This window comes from Pelophylax lessonae (assembly GCF_965119305.1).
Source record: "Pelophylax lessonae genome assembly, chromosome: 12".
Lineage (NCBI taxonomy): Eukaryota > Metazoa > Chordata > Amphibia > Anura > Ranidae > Pelophylax > Pelophylax lessonae.
The window spans coordinates 39,007,950-39,028,199 of record NC_138779.1 but is presented as its reverse complement, the minus strand read 5'-3'; the positions used below and the strand labels follow the sequence as shown (position 1 = coordinate 39,028,199).

Below are 20,250 nucleotides of genomic sequence, written 5' to 3'. Positions count from 1 at the left end.
CACGGGGCCACTAACGCGTCCGACGCGTCTGCCCGAGGGTCGCGCGTCCTTGCCACGAACCTCTTCACCTTGTAGTTGAGGCGAGACGCGAACAGGTCCACATCTGGAAGACCCCACTTCGCGCACAACATCTGGAAGACAGCCGGGTGGAGAGACCATTCCCCCTGATCCAGGGTCTGGCGACTCAGATAGTCCGCCTGCCAGTTCTCCACTCCCGGAATGTGAACCGCCGTTATCGCCGGGACATGAGTCTCGGCCCAAGACAGAATGTCGGCCACTTCTCGAGCCGCTCGGGCACTCCTGGTGCCCCCTTGGTGGTTGATGTAGGCCACCGCCGTGGCATTGTCCGTCTGCACCCGAACCGGGCAGCCCTGCAGCCGGTCCGTCCAGCGATGAAGACAGAGCCTTATCGCACGCAATTCCAGAATGTTGATCGGAAGGGAAGACTCCCCCTCCGACCAGGTCCCCTGGGCGGACAGAACGCCCAGAACACCACCCCAGCCCGACAGGCTGGCATCCGTGGTGATTATCGTCCACGAGATCGGACGAAAAGACTTGCCCCCGGACACCAACGGGGACTGGAGCCACCACAGAAGGTTTTCCCTGGTGCGATGACTCAACGAGATCTGAAGATCCAGAGATTGAGGTCGCCCGTCCCACCTGGACAGGATCTCCGCTTGGAGACCCCGCGTGTGAAACTGCGCGAAAGGAATCGCCTCGAAGGCCGAGACCATCAATCCCAGACATCTCATACCCGTCCGCAGAGACGAGTGTGGAACGTCCCTGAGGGACCTGACTTCCTCCTGAAGAGTCCTGAGTTTGTCTTCCGGCAGGAAGACCTTCGCCTGCACCGAGTCCAGTATCATTCCCAGATAGGGGAGACGAACCGACGGACTCAGTGTCGACTTTGGAACATTTATCGTCCAACCGAACTCCTGCAGAGTTTGCATTGTGACAGACAGGTCCTTCTCCAGACCCTGTCTGGTCGCAGACCGAACCAGAATGTCGTCCAGATACCCCAGGACAGAAATGCCCTGGGCTCTCAATAATGCCAGAACCGGTGCAAGCACCTTGGTGAAGACCCGCGGAGCCGAGGCGAGCCCAAAGGGCAACGCCACAAACTGGTAGTGATCCTCCGCAATGGCAAATCGAAGGTACTTCTGATGACCCTCGAATATGGGGATGTGAAGGTACGCATCCTTCAAATCGATGGAGGCCATGAATTCCCCCGGAACCAGGGCAGCCACCACCGAGCGCAGGGATTCCATGCGGAACTTGCGAACTCGCACAGAGCGGTTCAGAGCTTTCAAGTCCAGAATCGGACGAACCTTGCCCTCCTTTCTGGGCACGGTGAACAGATTGGAATAAAACCCCCGAAATCTGTCCCGATGAGGCACCGGAACCACCACTCCCTGAGCCCTCAGGTCCCGCACCGCCAGGTGCAGGTCCCGCAGGCGCTCCGGAGACAGTTGAAGATTTGAGGGAAAAAATCTGCTCTCCGGCCGAGAGAGAAAACTCGATCTTGTAACCAGATCGAACGATTTCCAGAACCCATCTGTCCCTCACACGGGCCAACCAGGGCTGAAGAAAACCGAGCAAGCGTCCCCCCACCCCAAAACTGGGTGAGGGCGCCCCTTCAGGCCGAACTGTTATGGGCCGCAGGTCCGGATTGACCGGACTTCTGTTTCCCAGACCAGGGCTTCTTCTGAGAGCCTTGGCCCTTGAACGGTTTGCCCTTGTAGTGCGGCCGAAAGGCACGAAAGGACCCCTGAGGGGGCCGAAACTGAGCATGCTTCTTCCCAGAAGCCCCCTTAGCCTTGGGGAAATGGGGCAAGAGAGTGCTCTTACCCCCGGTAATCCCCTTAATCAACACATCCAGGGACTCCCCAAAAAGGCAAGACCCATCATAAGGCAGATTGGCTAAGGTTTTACGTGAAGATTGGTCCACCGACCAACATTTCAACCAAACCAGGCGGCGAGACAACACCGCCACGCTGTGCACACGCGCGGCCAACGGAATCAGGTCCAGGTCCGCATCACACAGATACATGACACCCTGGTGGATCTGATCCACCATATCCAGGGTCGCCGCCGAGGCCGAATCGGCCACTAGGACGCGCCTAAGCATCTGCGTCCAACTTGCGATCGCCTGGGCCGCCATGAGAGAAGCAAACAGAGCCTTAAGCATAGAACCCGTAACAGAATAAGTATGACGGGCAAGAGACTCCAGTCTCCTATCCGTGGCATCACGGAAAACAGGGGATCCCTCTGCAGGGATCGCAGTGGCTTTGTTCAAAACCGCAATAGCATGATCCACCGGCGGAGGCACACACCACCGTTCATCAGTGGCAGGCGAGAAAGGATAACGCAGCTTAAATTTACTTGGCACCGCAAAAGGCTTGCGCAAATCGCGCCATTGGTCCTTAACAGCGCGCTGAAAATCAGCATTGCAGGGAAAAACCTGCGGCGTCCTGCGTTTTCTCTGCGTCCCATAAGCCGCCAAGGCAGCTGGGGGACACACCTCGTCCTGCAAACGTAGCGTCTGCTTAATGGAAGCAATCAACTCATCCATGATTGCAAGCTCTTCAGGCGAGCCAGGGGGAGAATTATCAACCCCCTCAACTTCAGCCTCTACCTCAGACCCCACTAGATCAAGAGAGGAGCGGGACCCCGATAGGGAGGTCCCCGCCAGAACAGCCCCATCACCTTCACCCTCAGAATCAGAGGACAGAGCAACTCTGGGCCGTTTAGTAGATTGAGCAGCCACCAGCATTTGCACCTGTGCAGCAAGGCCAGCCACAATAGTGGCTAAATCCCCCCCTGGGGGGGAAACAGCGGTCCCCTGGCTTTCCACCAATACTGTGGGAAACTTGCCCTCCTGAGAATCCATTGCCCCTGTATGCCAGACAACCAAGGGTTAACTGCCCCCTTACAGCAAGCGCGGCAAGCGCAGCCCACCGCACCACACTCAGGCACAATGAGACCCCCACAGGGAATATACAGACTGAATACAGGCAATGGAACACAGGAATAGAAGGATAAAACCTGAGGAGACTCCGCTGCTGCTGCTGCCTCGATCGGTGCTTCCAGGAGAGAGGAAGTGATGCTGCCAGGGCGCTCTATGTAAGCCTATGGAGGCTACAAGAAAATGGCCGCCGTGCATGTAAACCATGCGGCCGGAGCGGGCGCCGGTAAAATGGCGTCGTTTGGCGCCGAAATCGCCGCTCCACAGTGCATAAAATCACACACAATATTAACCCATTATATGGATACATGTCAGATCGCCGCAGCGATCGCTGTATATGCCCCAACATGCCATTAAAAACATGCCCCACAGCACACAGCTCCTCACACTGCCCAGCCTGACATACTCAGTGTCATACAGCTCCCCCCCCCCCTTGCAGCCCACAGCATGCAGCCGAGAGATAGGGAGACAAGCAGTGTGATTAAAGGCAGGTTACACAGTCCCAGACTGAGACCCCCCCCAGACAGACAGGTCCCCACATAGATACACTTACCTCACATGGCGTGGGGAACCCGCACAGGCGAACAAGCCGCTGCACATGAGGCAGGGAGAGTCGCAATTCAAGACGCACACAATGGCGGTTCAGAAACCGCACAGCGTCCGGTGAGGTAGCCACCTCACCAATCATCCCTGCACCGAACAGGGATGGGTCGTTCACTGTGCCAGGAGCGATACCTGGCTGAACGCTCGATGGCAGACTGGGAAGCCACTGACCCACGACCTGCGACCAGGGGGATCAGCCCGAGACCCAGTCCGCATGATCCTCTTCGTCCGAAGAACTAACTAATGCTGACAAAAATAACAGCTAAGTAAAGGCAGAGAGAAAACTCAAACAAAATATCAAAAAGAAGAAAGAGTCTGGGACAAAAAGTCCCAGCACAGAGAGAGCCAGCCACTCCTGACAAGCTAGACATTAAAAACTGAGATATGGTTGCAGGAAGTAGGAGGGTATTGACTGAGGGGACCACCCCTTGAGGGTGGGATATGTTAAAGCTTTATTGTTAACATATTCTGTTGCCTAGCTACTCCTTCGGAGCAAAGTCTAATACCCCATATGTGACGAATATGAAGAGGCGGCGACTGTCGGAGGACGTAAGAGAAAATCGATTTACTAAAACTGCAGAGTACAAAATCTGGTGCAGCTGTGCATGGTAACCAATCAGCTTCTAGCTTCAGCTTGTTCAGTTAGGCTCTATTCACATTATTTCCAGTCACACGATTTCCAGTGCAACTTTGATCTGATTTTGCACTCAATGGATCCAAGTCCATTTCGGTCATACGATTTGAACAGTTGCCATTGAAAAAAATGGATAATCAAAGTTAAGAAATATTCACAGCTGTATATTTATCATGTGACCACATTGGACCCTTCCAAGGAATCCTTGGTGTGCGGATGACATTTCTTCACTTTGATTATCCATGGTTTCCAACCTGTGGTCACTACAGCACCTGAACAGCCAGTTTTCTTGAATGTGTGCGTGGTGAATATTGCGTTTGGAATTGAAAAGAATGGGTCGCATGACAAATCACACAAGCATGAATGGAGCCCTAAAGGGTTACTAAACCCAGAACCTGCATTCACTTTATCTGATCTCCCACAGTACATGGAAACTCAATTATTTTAGTAACTATAAATTGCAAAACACCTTTTCTCATAAACAGTATATAGCAGTCTTGTGAGTTCTATCAGTTCCTAGTAAGGAGGAGGAGGAGTTTTCATTCTCCCCTGACCCTCTGTCTGGAGAGTGCCAATTGGCCCTGTGCTGATCACATGCACTCTCCCAAGAAAAAAAAAAAAACTAACAAAACACACCAAACTGAGCATGTGCAGCCCGTCCCCTGCCTCTGTATTTATTAGGTTATTTTTTGGAGACAGTGAAAGAAGACAGGATCAAACAGCCTTAATACACAATGCAGAGGATTAACCCCTTAGGTTCCACAGCGAGTATAAAGCACGCTTTACTGCATATATAGACTGATTTTACTGGTGTGGGCTTAGTAACACGAAGCTTTGAAAAAAAAAAAAAAAAATGCTACCATGCACAGCTGCACCAGATTTTGCACTCTCCAGTTTTAGCAAATCAACCCCTGTGTGCGATTCCATCAAAACAATAGAAACTCCAAACAATTGAATAGCCATAATCTCCCTCCTGATCGTTTTAGATTGAATTTGATCAGACAGGAGAATGTATCAATTATTTTGCATTGGTCAGCAGCACTGCAATACAGGCGGTCCCGGGTTATAAACAAGATAGGGACTGTAGGTTTGCTCTTAAAGTGGAGTTCCACCCATTTTTAATAAATTGGATTACATAGATGTATGTAATCTCCTTTAAAACGACTTTTACCAATGGAAAGTCTTTTTTTTTTTTTTTTTTGCTTATTTTCTTCTTTATTTATCCTCTTCTCACTTCCGGGTCCGGTCGGCGATTACGTCATTCGGCGATTCGCAGTGTGTGCTGGGATGCATCTCAGAGCATGAAATCTCACATTATTACACAGGAGATGAGCTGTACTGCGTGCTCTGCCCCGCCTCCGCCACGCCTCCTCTCAGTGAGTTGTACTGTATGTATTGTATTGAGGCCGTGCTCTGCCCCGCCTCCTCTCAGTGAGCTCAGTGAGGATATAATGCTTTCAGTCCTCGCTCACTGAGAGGAGGCGGGGCGGAGCACGGCCTCAATACAATACATACAGTACAGCTCACGGAGAGGAGGCGGGGCAGAGCACTGCCTCAATACAATACATACAGTACAGCTCACGGAGAGGAGGCGGGGCAGAGCACGGCCTCAATACAATACATACAGTACAGCTCACGGAGAGAAGGCGGGGCAGAGCACGGCCTCAATACAGTACATACAGTACAGCTCACTGAGAGGAGGCGGGGCACGGCCTCAATACAATCCATACAGTACAGCTCACTGAGAGGAGGCGGGGCGGAGCACGGCCTCAATACAATACATACAGTACAGCTCACTGAGAGGAGGCGGGGCGGAGCACGGCCTGAATACAATACATACAGTACAGCTCACTGAGAGGAGGCGGGGCGGAGCACGGCCTGAATACAATACATACAGTACAGCTCACTGAGAGGAGGCGGGGCGGAGGCGGGGCAGAGCACGCAGTACAGCTCATCTCCTGTGTAATAATGTGAGATTTCATGCCCTGAGATACATTACCCAGCACACCCTGCGAATCGCCGAATGACGTAATCGCCGACCGGACCCGGAAGTGAGAAGAGGATAAATAAAGAAGAAAATAAGGTATTTACTAGCAAAAAAAAAAAACACTTTCCATTGGTAAAAGTCGTTTTAAAGGGGATTACATACATCTAAAGTCACTAAAATGGGTGGAACTCCACTTTAAGTCGAATTTGTTTGCAAGTCAGAGCAGGTACATTTTTTAGGTTTAGCTCCAGCCCAAGGAATAGTTTTTACGTTTTTTTTGGATAGCATAGGGAATGGTTATCACCCCTGTACCATTTATTTTTCTGTCTGTACCCCTGTTCAGAAGATTTCACCTCACTTTCTGTCCCTAGGACAACTGGATTTTGATAATTTTGGGTTGTTGTGGAAACCAGGATTGGTGATAAAGCTTCAGTGGAGACACCTTTTTCCCATGATAACTCTTACAGGAGTGAATTTCCCTTCCTAGGGGGAGATTTCTCCTCACTTCCTGTTGTCTCCCTCCCTTTGTAAGTAGGAGTGGTTTGTAAGTCGGATGTTTGTAACCCTGGGACCACCTGTCTTTCCATCAATCGAAATACGAACGTTATTACCAGATTATATTACGTGGTAGAAACAGATGTGATTGATAATTTACGATTGTATCCAACAATGGATTGAAATCCACTTCCTGTGTGTGGCATACTGAGCGAATAGTTGTCAACTATAGATTGATATTCCCATATGAAGAGATCAAAGAAATAAATCATTTATTGAAGCATGTATGGCCACCAGAAGACAGACATCATGGCCTATAACACCCACATAATAAATGGTGCAAGGGATTGTACAGTGGTCAGATTCTTGCACACAAGTTATTTTGATGGAGTTTTCCATTATTGGTGACAGTTTCATTTCCAAGTGTCCTGTCCATAGGAAAAGCCCTGACTGAACAGCCGGCACATAATGCAGCCACTGACACGGAAACAACGTGTTTTCATGTTCTGAGAGGCCGGGGCATGGAATGGCCAACCAAACCCACTGAGGTGCAAACATCACTAATCCCACCTCTGCATTCCTGGGACCTATACAGGGCCGGGGCTGCTTCATACTCACCATATGCGGCTTGGCCTCCAAGTCTTTGAAGTCGGATTCTGACACGCCCGCCATCATCTTATAATACTCCAAGTTCTGCCGCATCTCCATGTGATCGGGGTTCCCCACGTAGAAGGTGTGAGCTGCCGCCACGGCCTTATCTAGCTTGTGGATCTGAAAAATACAACATACAAAATATTGGGATCCAAAATTCCATGGAGAACAGTTAGGCCGCAGTGATGGTGAACCTTGGCACCCCAGATGTTTTGGAACTACATTTCCCATGATGCTCATGCACTCTGCAGTACAGTTGAGCATCATGGGAAATGTAGTTCCAAAACATCTGGGGTGCCAAGGATCGCCATCACTGAGTTAGGGAAAAAAAAAAATTCCAAAGAGCCAATGAACTGCAGCCATTAGTTCATGTATTCTGACAGCCGCAGGCCAAGGCTGTCAGAATCCCATAGCCGACAACAGGAGATCTGTCCATTCACACTGGCGGCATGGATGAAGGAATGAATAGAAAGCTTTCTCTCATTCAGCCTGCGTATCCATAGAACACACACATGCATTTTGGAAGTGCAATAACGCAGCGGCATGCCATTTGCAATTATTGGCACTGCAACTCATGAATTCACACAAAATTTCTCATCAGTACAGTCAATGATTTGCTGAATGCCATTTGAAAAACTTCAAAAAGGTTTGCTTTAAACATTCGAATTTTGGAGTAAATGGATTTTCCCAATTGAAAACCATATTTAGCGTTAGAAATTCATTAAAGTAAAGAAGAAAAAAAAAATTCCATCATGCTCCTTAAAAAAAAAATTATTGTCACCATGGCTGAAAACGAAAATCAATTTGACCCTACTAATGGATTCGAAAATTTAATGATTGTCCTTAACCACTTTACCACCGGAGGATTTTGCCGTCTTACGTCTGAGCCACTTTTTGCGATTCGGCACTGTGCGAATTTAACTGACAATTGCGCGGTCATGCAACGCCGTACCCAAACAAAATTTATGTCCTTTTTTTCCCACAAACAGAGCTTTCTTTTGGTGGTATTTGATCACCTGTGCGATTTTTACTTTTTGCGCTATAAACAAAAAAATAGCGACAATTTTGAAAAAATAACAATATTTTTCACATTTTTTTAATATAAAAATCTAAATGTTTTAACATTTTAGGCCAATTTGTTTTCTGCTACATATTTTTGGTAAAAAAATAAAAAAAAAAAAAAAATCGCAATAAGTGTATTTTGATTTGTTTGCGCAAAAGTTATTGCGTTTACTAACTACAGGAAAGATTTTTGTCATTTTTGGTGTTTTTTTTCTTAACGAGTAATGGCGGCGATCTGCGATTTTTTTTTGCGGGACTGCGACATTGTGGTGGACAGATCGGACCCTTGACTGACATTTGACACCTTTTGGGGGTACCAGTGACATTACTACAGTAATCAGTGCTATATATATGCTGTTACTGTAATAATGACACTGGCAGGGAAGGGGTTAATTTTATTGGAGAGGGAGGGGTTAATGTATGCCTGGTGCTTATTGACATGTGTGGGGGGAGGTGACTGAGTGACACAGGGACAGATCGCATGTTCAGCTATACTGAACCCTGCAATCTGACCCTGCCTGTCACTTAGGAGATCCGCCCGCTCTGTTTACACAAGCGGGAGGATCTCCACACTCGATTCCCCCGATGATCGGGGAAGAGCAGCTCCCCTGGCCCGACTCCCGCTGTGACTGAATACAGCGGGAGCGAGCCTCCGGCGGCGCCGAGAACTGGGAGTGTCTGGCGACGAAGGTCTACATCGTGAGATCTACAAGAACCACTTTGCCGCAGTAGAGCTCTAGTGAGCAGCGGCAAAGTGGTTAAAATAACTAACCTGCGAAATTCTACCAGCGCTTGGCAAGTCAGAAGTCCTTATCAGCATGCTTGTTCTAAACCTGGGGCTCAAAGTACCGTAGCCAGAGGGTCAGCACGGCACGGCAGCCAGGCAACTAGCATTTGAAGAAAGAGTGCTTAGCAATGACAGCCTCCATGTTTCTCCAAGAAAAAACGCTTCCTTAACCCGTTCACGCCTAAGCTTTTTTGTGAAACGTATTGCTTACAAGTTAAAAATCAGTATTTTTGGCTAGAAAATTACTTACAACCCCAAAACATTATACATTTTTTTTTTTAGCAGAGACCTTAGAGAATAAAATGGCGATCATTGCAATTTTTTATGTTACACGGCTTTTTTTGTGAAACTTATTGCTTACAAGTTAAAAATCAGTATTTTTTGCTAGAAAATTACTTACAACCCCCAAACATCATATTTATTTTTTTTTATTTTTTTTTAGCAGAGACCCTAGAGAATAAAATGGCGATCGTTGCAATTTTTTATGTCACTCTGTACTTGCGCAGCGGTCTTTCAAATGCAATTTTTTGAAAGTAAGACACTCTTATGAATTAAAAAAAAAATAAAAAACAGCAGCCCTTTTTTTGTATACAGTAATGTGAAAGGTAATGTTGCACCGAGTAAAATGATCCCTAACATGTCAGGCTTTAAAATTGCGCACACTCATGGAATGGCACACTCCATAGGCAAAGTTTTAAAAATTTCTGTAGGTTACAAGTTTAGAGTTACTGAGTAGGTCTTGTGCTAAAATGATTGCACTCACTCCAACGATCGCAAGGATACCTCACATGCGTGGTTTGAACACGGTTGACATTTTCAGGCGCGACTTATGTATGTGTTCACTTCTGCATGCGAGTGCTTTACATTTTTAACACTGTCCCTTTACATTTTTTATTTTTGATCACTTTTATTGCTGTCACAAGGAATGTAAACATCCCTTGTGACAGTAATAGGCAGTGACAGGTACTCTTTAGGGAGGGATCAGGGGTCTACAAGACCCCAAATCCCACCTTTGCACTTAAAAGCATTCAAAACACCAAGTTTGGCTGTCTGGAATACAGTCATTCTTTTTTTAAATCTGGCGCCTTTAAGTAATGACATTGCTTCCAGGTTACTAGATCCGACACCCAATCAAAGCTGGTTCTGGCTGTGTTCAGGTCTCCGTTGGGACAGGAGAGCCCGGGCGAGCAGTGGAAGGTGGCGGGAAGGGCGGGACATCCCCTCCCACTGCTTGTAATAACAGCTAAGTGGCTGATTAGCTACATCGGTTGTTATGACAAGAAAGCCGACCGTCCGCTCTAAAAAAATAAAAAATGGTCCTGGGGTCCCCGGTACAACCCCTTGAAGGCGAAAGGCCGCATATTTGCATTACGTCGGCGTCAACCTAGTTCCTGCCCGGACTATAGACAACCTACGGCTGAGGCGGGACATTCGTCCTTCTTGGTGGACTGACTTTGACTGGGCCATTCTAACACATGAATATGCTTTGATATAAACCTTTCAATTGTAGCTCTGGCTGTATGTTTAGGTTGTTGTTCTGCTGGAAGGTGAACCTCGGCCCCAGTCTCAAGTCTTTTGTAGACTCAAACATGTTTTCTTCTAAGATTGCCATGAATTTGGCTCCATCCATCTTCCCATCAACTCTGACCAGCTTCCCTGTCTCTGCTGAAGAAAAGCATCCTCACAACATGATGCTGCCACCACCATGTTTCACAGTGTGTTCAGGGTGATGTGCAGTGTAAGTATTCCGCCACACATAGCGTTTTGCTTTTAGGCCAAAAATTTCAATTTTGGTCTCATCTGACCAGAGCACCTTCTTCCACATGTTTGCTTTGTCCCCCACATGGCTTCTCACAAACTGCAAATGGGACTTCTTATGGCTTTTTTTTTTTTTTTTAAACAATGGCTTTCTTCTTGTCACTCTTCCATAAAGGTCAGATTTGTGGAGTGCACGGCTAATAGTTGTCCTGTGGACAGATTCTCCCACCTGAGCTGTGGGTCTCTGCAGCTCCTCCAGAATTACCATGGACCTCTTGGCTGCTTCTCTGATTAATGCTCTCCTTGCCCAGCCGGTCAGTTTAGGTGGACGGCCAGGTCTCTGTAGGTTTGCAGTTGTGCCATACTCTTTCCATTTTCCGATGATGGATTGAACAGTGCTCCGTGAGATGTTCAAAGCTTGGGATGTTTTTCTATAACCTAACCCTGCTTTAAACTTCTCCACAACTTTATCCCTGACCAGTCTGGAGTGTTCCTTGGCCTTCATGATGCTGTTTGTTCACTAAGGTTCTCTAACAAACCCCCTGAGGGCTTCACAGAAAAGGCTGTATTTATACTGAGATTGAATTACACACAGGTGGACTCTTATTTACTAATTGGGTGACTTCTGAAGGCAATTGGTTCCACTAGATTTTATTTAAGGGTATCAAGGTAAAGATGAGATTTGGGGTCTTTAGATCTCTCCATAAAGAGGACCCGTCATCCTTATTGCTATTACAAGGAATTTTTAGATTCCTTGTAATAGGACTAAAAGTGATCATTTAAAGAAAACTTAAAATCTGAATAAAAATCTTTTTTTTTTTCCTTTTTCAAAGATTTTATTCAAATTTTTTCGAAGAACATACAAATAATTTCATTAAATAATACTTCTTTGAAAAAAAAAAAAAAAAGAAGTACTATTTAATGAAATTATTTGTATATTCTTTATTCGAATAAAGAAAAATCTGAAAAAAATCTTTGAAAAAGGAAAAAAAAAAAAAGATTTTTATTCAGATTTAAATATGTTTTTCTTGATCACTTTTATTCCTATTACAAGGAATCTTGTAAAAAAAAAAAAAAAAATTAAGATTCTTTGTAATAGGAATAAAAGTGATCAAGAAAAAAAAAAAATGTAAAATCTGAATAAAAATCTTTTTTTTGTTCCCTTTTTCAAAGATTTTATTCAGATTTTTTCGAATAAATATACAAATTTCATTAAATAGTACTTCTTTGAAAAAAAAAAAAAAAAAAAAGTACCATTTAATGAAATTATTTGTATATTCTTTATTCGAATAAAGAAAAATCTGAATAAAATCTTTGAAAAAGGAAAAAAAAAAAAGATTTTTATTCAGATTTTAATTTTTTTTTTTCTTGATCACTTTTATTCCTATTACAAGGAATCATAAAAATCTTTTTTTTTTTTTTTTTTTAGATTCCTTGTAATAGGAATAAAAGTGATCAAGAAAAAAAAAAATTAAAATCTGAATAAAAATCTTTTTTTTTTTTTCCTTTTTCAAAGATTTTATTCAGATTTTTTTTTTTTTAAAGGGCCAGTATATAAATGAAAAAAAAAAAAAATTGAAGTGTCCCATCCCCCCTGCATGCCTGCAGAAGTGAATAAAAATGTTTTTTTTTTTAGATTCCTTGTAATAGGAATAGAAGTGATCAAGAAAAAAAAAATTAAAATCTGAATAAAAATCTTTTTTTTTTTTTTTTCCTTTTTCAAAGAATATACAAATTTCATTAAATAGTACTTTTTTTTTTTTTTTTTTTCAAAGAAGTACTATTTAATGAAATTTGTAAAGTTGCGCACGCACATGTAAACGGTATTTGCAGCACACGTGCGGTATCGCCGCGGTCGGTAGAGCGATTGCAATCATTTTAGCTCTAGATTGCCTCTGTTACTCCAAACAGGTAACATGTAAAGGGGTTTAAAGCATCCCCTATGAAGATCTTTTAGTATTTTAGTTTGTCGCCATTCCACGAGCAGGCGCAATTTTAAAGCGTGACATGTGAGGTATCCATTTACTCAGCATAACGCCATTTTTTGCATTATACAAAAAAATTGGGGTAAATATTGTGCTTTTTTTTGCTTTTTTAAAGTGTATTTTTCAAAGAAAAAAAATAAATGTGTTTGCAAAACTGTTACACAAGTACCGTGTAAACAAGCACCGTGTGACATAAAAAAATTGCAATAATCGTCATTTTCTAGGGTCTTTGCTATATAAAAAAAAAAAAAAAAAAAAAAGTTTAATATTTGGGGGTTATAAGTAACTTTCTAGCAAAAAATACGGATTTAAACTTGAAAAACAAAAAGTGTCGAGAACGCCTGGTCGGCAAGTAGTTAAATAATGAGATTGCGCTGTATAAAAGGGACGCAGACTTTATACTACTCCAGATATCATGCAGCGCATGCACATGAAGGTCACCCAGAATAATAACCATCATATTGTATATCCAATGACAGGCACATAGGGAATGTGGGGTGTCGGAGAAGTCAGATCTCGCTGGAGTGAGACATTCCTGGGAGAAGTGACGGAGGAGGAGGATTCCCCACCTCACTACGTGGCAGTGCATTGATGGGGGAGGGAAGTCTGAGGATTGCAGCCAGCAGTTCTCTCTTCTAGAACTCTGCAACACCAATCCCAGCTGTGTGCCCTCCGCACACCTGGGCCATCACTGCCCGCTACACTGAGCAGGACAAGCCACAGAAACGCTGCCATGGCAAGCTGTGACAGTCTGGGATTTGTAGTCCTCCCAGAACTGACCAATCGCAGATCTAATATGCAAAAATAAGTTCCATTCAACAAAGCACAGCACATCCTTACAGTAATATGTATATAGAAGTTTGTGGATTGGTGACCAAAGAAAATTATTATTATTTTTATAGATTGGACAATATGATGGATATTATAAATTACTGAAAAGACACAAAACTGCACCATCAATCAATCTGACCAAGGCTGATCAATTTCTAAATTATTCTGATCAGTCTGGTTAAAAAATAAAATGTGGATTAATGGATCAACATGACTTGATTTTCCGACATTTTTTTTTCACCTAAACAGTAAATTGATACATAATATGATTGTATATAAAACTACGGTGCATGGCCACCATCATGGTCACGACTGGCCAGCGCCAGCATAAGACGATCCTGAACTATGACTGGAATCCCTGGGATCAGCCACATGGTGATCTACTGTAACCCCCCCCCCCCCCCCGTGATTGCTGGGAGCTGTAGTTCTATATCAGCTGCTTTGTGATCTGCTGCCAATCCCCCACCCCCCCCCCATGATTGCTGGGAGTTGCAGTTCTCTGTCAGCTGCTTGGTGATCTGCTGCCAATCCCCCCCCCCCTGTGATTGCTGGGAGTTGTAGTTCTATATCAGCTGCCACTACCCCCCTATGATTGCTGGGAGTTGTAGTTCTATATCAGCTGCTTTGTGATCTGCTGCCACTACCCCCCTATGATTGCTGGGAGTTGTAGTTCCATATCAGCTGCCAATAACAACCCCCCCCCATAATCTGTGATTGCTGGGAGTTGTAGTTCCATATCAGCTGCCAATAACAACCCCCCCATAATCTGTGATTGCTGGGAGTTGTAGTTCCATATCAGCTGCTTTGTGATCTGCTGCCAATAACACCCCCCCCCCCCAATAATCTGTGAATGCTGGGAGTTGCAGTTCTAGATCAGCTGCTTTATGATCTGCTGCCACTACCCCCCGTGATTGCTGGGAGTTGTAGTTCTTTATCAGCTGCCTTGTGATCTGCTGCCACTACCCCCCCCCACAATCTGTGATTGCTGGGAGTTTTAGTTCTATATCAACTGCTTAGTGATGTGCTGGCAATACCCCCCTTGATCTGTGATTGCTGGGAGTTGTAGTTCTATATCAGCTGCCCAATACACCCCCCCCCCACCCCGTGATTGCTGGGAGCTGTAGTTCTATATCAGCTGCTTGGTGATCTGCTACCAATCCGTAAATGCGGGGGGGGGGGGGGCAGAGAAGACAGTCACCAGCAGCAGACAGACCGATGCTGCATCCATCTAGGGAAGTATGATTTTGGAAAAAAAAAAAAAAAAAAACACTTCTCTTTTAACAAAATTCTTTTTTTAATGAATCTGTTACAAAGTTTCTTCCCCAAAGATCCTGTCGGGTGACAACGCTGAGCCACCACCTCCCAATCATCAGAAGTGTTGTCAGCCTGCTGGGTGTCCTCCTTCAGCTGCCTATTGGATCCATCAGATTGGTTCGGCCCAACAACCAAGGGAATCGGCTCACAGGGTCGGCTGACAACACTGTTGCCAATTGTTAAGTGGTGGCTCAGAGTGCGGCACCTGGCAGGATCTCCAGAAACTTTGCAAAAAGTTAAAAAAAAAAAAAAAAATTAAATTCCAGAAAAAAAGTCCTCCTTTGCAGTGGAGCTGCACCCGCACTTCACTGCTCATTTAGGGGGGGGGGGGGGCAGGAAAAGCAGGCTTACTTACCTGATCCTCCACTCACTCCCTTCTCCCCCATGGTGGTCTGGCATTCAGATGCCTCTGACATCAAGACTGAGGCAGAGCCCATAGCCCTACACTGACTATAAGTAGGCACTGCCAGGGCATAGAGGTGCACCACCTGCACAGCAAGGGGAGGATCAGGCGAGGTAATGCTAAAGATGTGGGAGAGCGACTTAATATTGCACCCTCACCAAACCGCATGGCACCTCAGTATTTTGCAATTCAAACACATGCGATCGTTAGGTGCGTTTTGAATTTCATTAACAATTCATGACATACACGCACCTAAGAAGGGTAGCGTGTTCCCGTGTGATGAACGCACACAAAAATGCACCTTTTTCCACACCACGCTCTGATGTGAATGGGCCCTTAAAGGGGCAATAAACCCCCCTCCTCCCTCAGGGGGTACATTTGTACATAACCCCCACATACCTATTCTGCTCAGTGAACCCAGCATTGTCCTGCACCAATACACGGGTTCCACGTCACCATCTTCTTTGTGATGTCCTCAGGGGACCGGCTGTCTTAGGGGTTCTAGATTCCAGCCCCCTGATGACACTACACACCCCCCAGAATCCAAAAAGTCTGCTGCAGACTAGAGCTGCACGATTAATCATTAAAAAAAAAAAAATCTCGGTTCAACCCCCTCACAATCTTAATCTGGCATTTCCACGATTTATACAGTGCAGAGCAGATCTCTGCTCACTCACATCTGTCACAAAGAAAAAGAGAGCCTCCAGGAAATGTTTATCAACATTGCTCAGGCTGAGAGATAACTATAAACATTGTATCATTGTGTTCTTTAAGATCAAAGGGATGAGGTCTGTAAATGAGGTCAGTTTAAAGCGGTAGTAAACTCTAATGACAAAAAAAAAAACCCTGCAAGACAAAGGCATAATGAGCTAGTATGCATCGCTTACCTTAGAACGAAGCCCCGACATGGACCCCCGGACACCGCTGTGGGAGCGGACATGATCCCACGGCGTCTCTTCAGGGTTCTGCAGCTCCGGTACTGTGAGTGGCCGGAGCCGCGATGACGTCACTCCTGCGCATGCGCACGGGAGTAATTTTCCGGCAATTCCCGGCAAGGAACTCTGAAGGTCCGCCGGACCTTCAGAGCGCATGCGCCGCACTCGTCAGCGGCTGCATGCAGTGGTAATATCTCCTAAACCGTGTCGGTTTAGGAGATATTAATTGTACCTACAGGTAAGCCTTATTATAGGCTTACCTGTAGTTAAAAGTAAAAAAAGCTGTATACTACCGCTTTAAAGGAGTTGTAAAGTCAAGGTTTTTCACCTTAATGCATTCTATGCATTAAAGACGAAGTAAAGTCATCCAATTTTTTTTCTTCCCTGCAAAGTAAAGGCATAATGTGCTAGTATGCATCGCATACTAGCAAATAATGTGACACTTACCCGCAAACGAATCCCACGTTGTCCCCGCTGGCGGCCGCATCCATCTTCACTCGTCTTCGGACTCTGGCTGTATTACTGGCCGGAGCCAGGTGACGTCGCTACCACCCGTCACAGGGCTCTGAAGAAATGGCACAAGCGGCCATTTCTTCTAAGCGCATGCTCAGATGACGTCATCTGCTGCATGTAAAGTAAATATCTCCGAAATTTTAAAGTTTAGGAGATATTTACCGTACCTATAGGTAAGTCTTATTAAAGGCCTACCTATAGATAAAATTATTTGGGGGGGGGGGGGGTTTACAAGCCTCTGTCCCAGGTCTTTATTGGATAGATTGATAGCAGCGGGAGCCAGCTGTCAATCAAATCCAGTGACATGAGAGCCAGGGGGGCGGGGCCAAGTCCTGCTGTCTGTGTCAATGGATGCAGCAGCAGGACTCGTGAGCGCGCCTGCATAGGTGCCCCCATGGGAAGCAGCTCTCTGTGGGGGCACCCGATGAAGGAGGAGCCAAAGGCGGCGCCGTGGAACCCCAGAAGAGGATTGGGGCTGTTCTGTGCAAAACTACTGCACAGAGCAGGTAAGTATAACATGTTTTTTGTTTTTTTTTTTTTAATATAACAAACACGAAAAACACAAACCTTTACCATTAGATTAACCTCTTAAAGACTAAACCTTTTTATGACACTTGTTGCTTACAAGATTAAATGAGTATTTTTTGCTAGAAAATTACTTAGAACCCCCAAACATATATATATTTATTTATTTTCGAGCAGAGACCCTAGAGAATAAAATGGCAGGCGTTGCAATATTTTATGTCACACTGTATTCACGCAACGGTCTTTCAAACACAATTTTTGGGGAAAAAAAATACACTCTTTAATGGATATAAAAAATAAAAAAAAGAGTAAAGTTAGTCCAATTTTTTGTATAATGTGAAAGATGTTACGCTGAAAGTCGTGATCTTTATTCTAAAAAAAAAAAAAAAAATATTGTGATTCTCATTTTATCCAGAATCCTGCAGCTGTACTGCAGACAGATTTCATGAAAGTGTCTCTTGTGTGGTCATTGCGACTGTTGCGCAGCAAATCACAGAGCACGACACTGATGCCCAAAATAAGCACATGTTCCTTTTTGAGTGACAAGCATAGCACATTGCGATTGCAGCGCAATTCACCTTGCGCCAATCACGGCGTGATTGGGGTGCCAATAGGAAGTAGTAGCATCGCAAACGCGTCCTATGTTTTGCAGCGATTTGAAATTGTGGGAGGAGTTGTTGCAATTGGGTGCGAATGCCGCCTAACAGTGGCGCAGCGTGCATCAAATCCATGTACTTGGCTAGCAATTCTACTTAAATTGGACGCACCCTGCGCCACTTTTAACGCAGGGGAGGTACTTTGTGCCAGCTTCTAAAAAGAGTCGTTCTTCGTTATCTCCACCTTGGTAAGATATGAGTGGTCTGTATTTTCATTCCATACAAATTCGGAGCAGGCGTTGGGCCACAACGTCAAAGCCCCACTATGTGAATTTGGAGCAGGCGTTGGGCCACAACATCAAAAACCCACTATGTGAATTTGGAGCAGGCGTTGCGCCACAACGTCAAAGCCCCACTATATAATTTTGGAGCGGGCGTTGCGCCACAACGACAAAGCCCCACTATATAATTTTGGAGCGGGCATTGCACCACAACGTCAAAGCCCCACTATATCACTTTGGAGCGGGCGTTGCGCCACAACGTCAAAGCCCCACTATATAAATTTAGAGCAGGCACTGCGCTACAACCTCAAAGCGTCACTACAAGAATTTGGAGCGGGCGTTGGGCCACAACCTCAAAGCACCACAATATGAATGTGGAGCAGGTGTTGCGCCACAACGTCAAAGCTCCACTATATGAATTTGGAGCAGACGTTGCGCCTCTACGTCAAAGCGTGACGATATGTATTTGGAGCGGGCGTTGCGTCACAACCTCAAAGCGCCACTTTATTATTTGGAGTGTTGCATGAATTAGAGGGGTTAGCATCAGAAAAGGGGTGCAGCCAGAGTCCCCCAGGATGTGACGGGGGTATCCCAGGAGGCCTAGGATGCAGATCATCATTTTTGCCTAGGGGGCTCTACAAAAAATAAAGGGTACCCCCCCATATTTGTGGGGCAGAGAAGAAGAAGATAGGGATGTAGAATTGGGTGAAGGTATAATGAAAGCCCTGCTGAAAATGAGAAGTTGTCTTTCCATAGACAGGGATCATGCAGAGTGATGATGTGGGGGGCCCGGGGCCCCTGGCTGTACCTTGAAGTAGGCCACCTGGAGGTAGTTGTAGGGACTTCTTTTCCTGAACTCCAGAGCCAGCTCCTCCCCGATCCCATAGCGCACAGCCGGGGCTCCGATCCGCTCCTCCTCGCACCGCCGCACACAGCCCGCCCGCTCCAGCACCCTCTGGAAGAAGCTCAGGTCCTGCACGGCCCCCCACTCCCGGGGCTGCTCCGACAAGTCCCCAGCGGGGGCGCACTGCAGGCTGCAGGCGATGCGGTGCCGGCGGACCAGCTCCCGGTTCCGCAGCGCCTTCTCCATGTTCAGGATGACGGAGGGCCAATCGAAGCGGTGGTACGCCTCCACCCCGTTATCGTACAGGAGGTCATAAGGCTCCAGGGGGGCGGCCAGCCGACCCCCCACCGCCAGGAGGAGAAGAAGAGCCCCGGAGAGAAGCGCACAGGACGCCATCACCACCATACTGCCAGCACACACTCAATGGCACGCCCCCCAGCATACACCACTCCCACACTGCATTCTTTCCCTGCGGACCTGATCCGCCCACAGGCTCTACAATGATACCGCTCTCTCATAGACCACTCCCACTCCACATTCTTTCCCCGCGGACCTGATCCGCCCACAGGCTCTACAATGATACGCCCTCTCATAGACCACTCCCACCCCTCACTCTTTCCCCGCGGACTCGATCGGCCCACAGGCTGTACGCCCTCTCATAGACCACTCCCACCCTGCATGCGTTCCCCGCTGACCTGACACGCCCTACGCGGATAGACACGCCTACAATTCCCAGACTCAAGGCTAGTCCACGCTGTCACTAAATATCTAACCACGCCCGTCATTGTAACCACGCCCTCTGCATGCTAATTAGAGTTTACTTATTGCTACTCCCACCCTTCACATTATCATCGCTCATTTGTTCCGCCCACGGGCTCTGCAATAACACGCCCTAAATGTAAAAACACGCCCACAGCTCCAAGGCACTCGACCAGTCCACGCTGCTACAAGTTATCTAACCACGCCCTCTCACAGACCACTCCCACACTGCATTCTTTCTGCGGCGAGCTGATCCGCCTACTACGGTCCTCCAGATGTTCAGGAACTAAAATTCCCATGAGGCTTTGTAAATCTCTGACAC

General features: G+C 46.2%; 1 protein-coding gene across 1 annotated transcript in view; it reads right to left on the bottom strand.

Moving 5' to 3' along the window:
• The window catches only part of P3H1 (prolyl 3-hydroxylase 1), an 83,821-nt gene extending 64,244 nt beyond the window's left edge, over positions 1-19,577 (bottom strand). Inside the window, exons 1-2 of the mRNA XM_082274453.1 lie at positions 19,134-19,577; positions 7,303-7,455 (exon numbers count right to left, since the gene is read on the bottom strand). Of these exons, the coding sequence (XP_082130579.1) occupies positions 7,303-7,455; positions 19,134-19,574 (594 nt within the window). The 5' untranslated portion in view covers positions 19,575-19,577. The remainder of the gene's footprint in view (positions 1-7,302; positions 7,456-19,133) is intronic.
• Between the last annotated feature and the right edge of the window lie 673 nt (positions 19,578-20,250).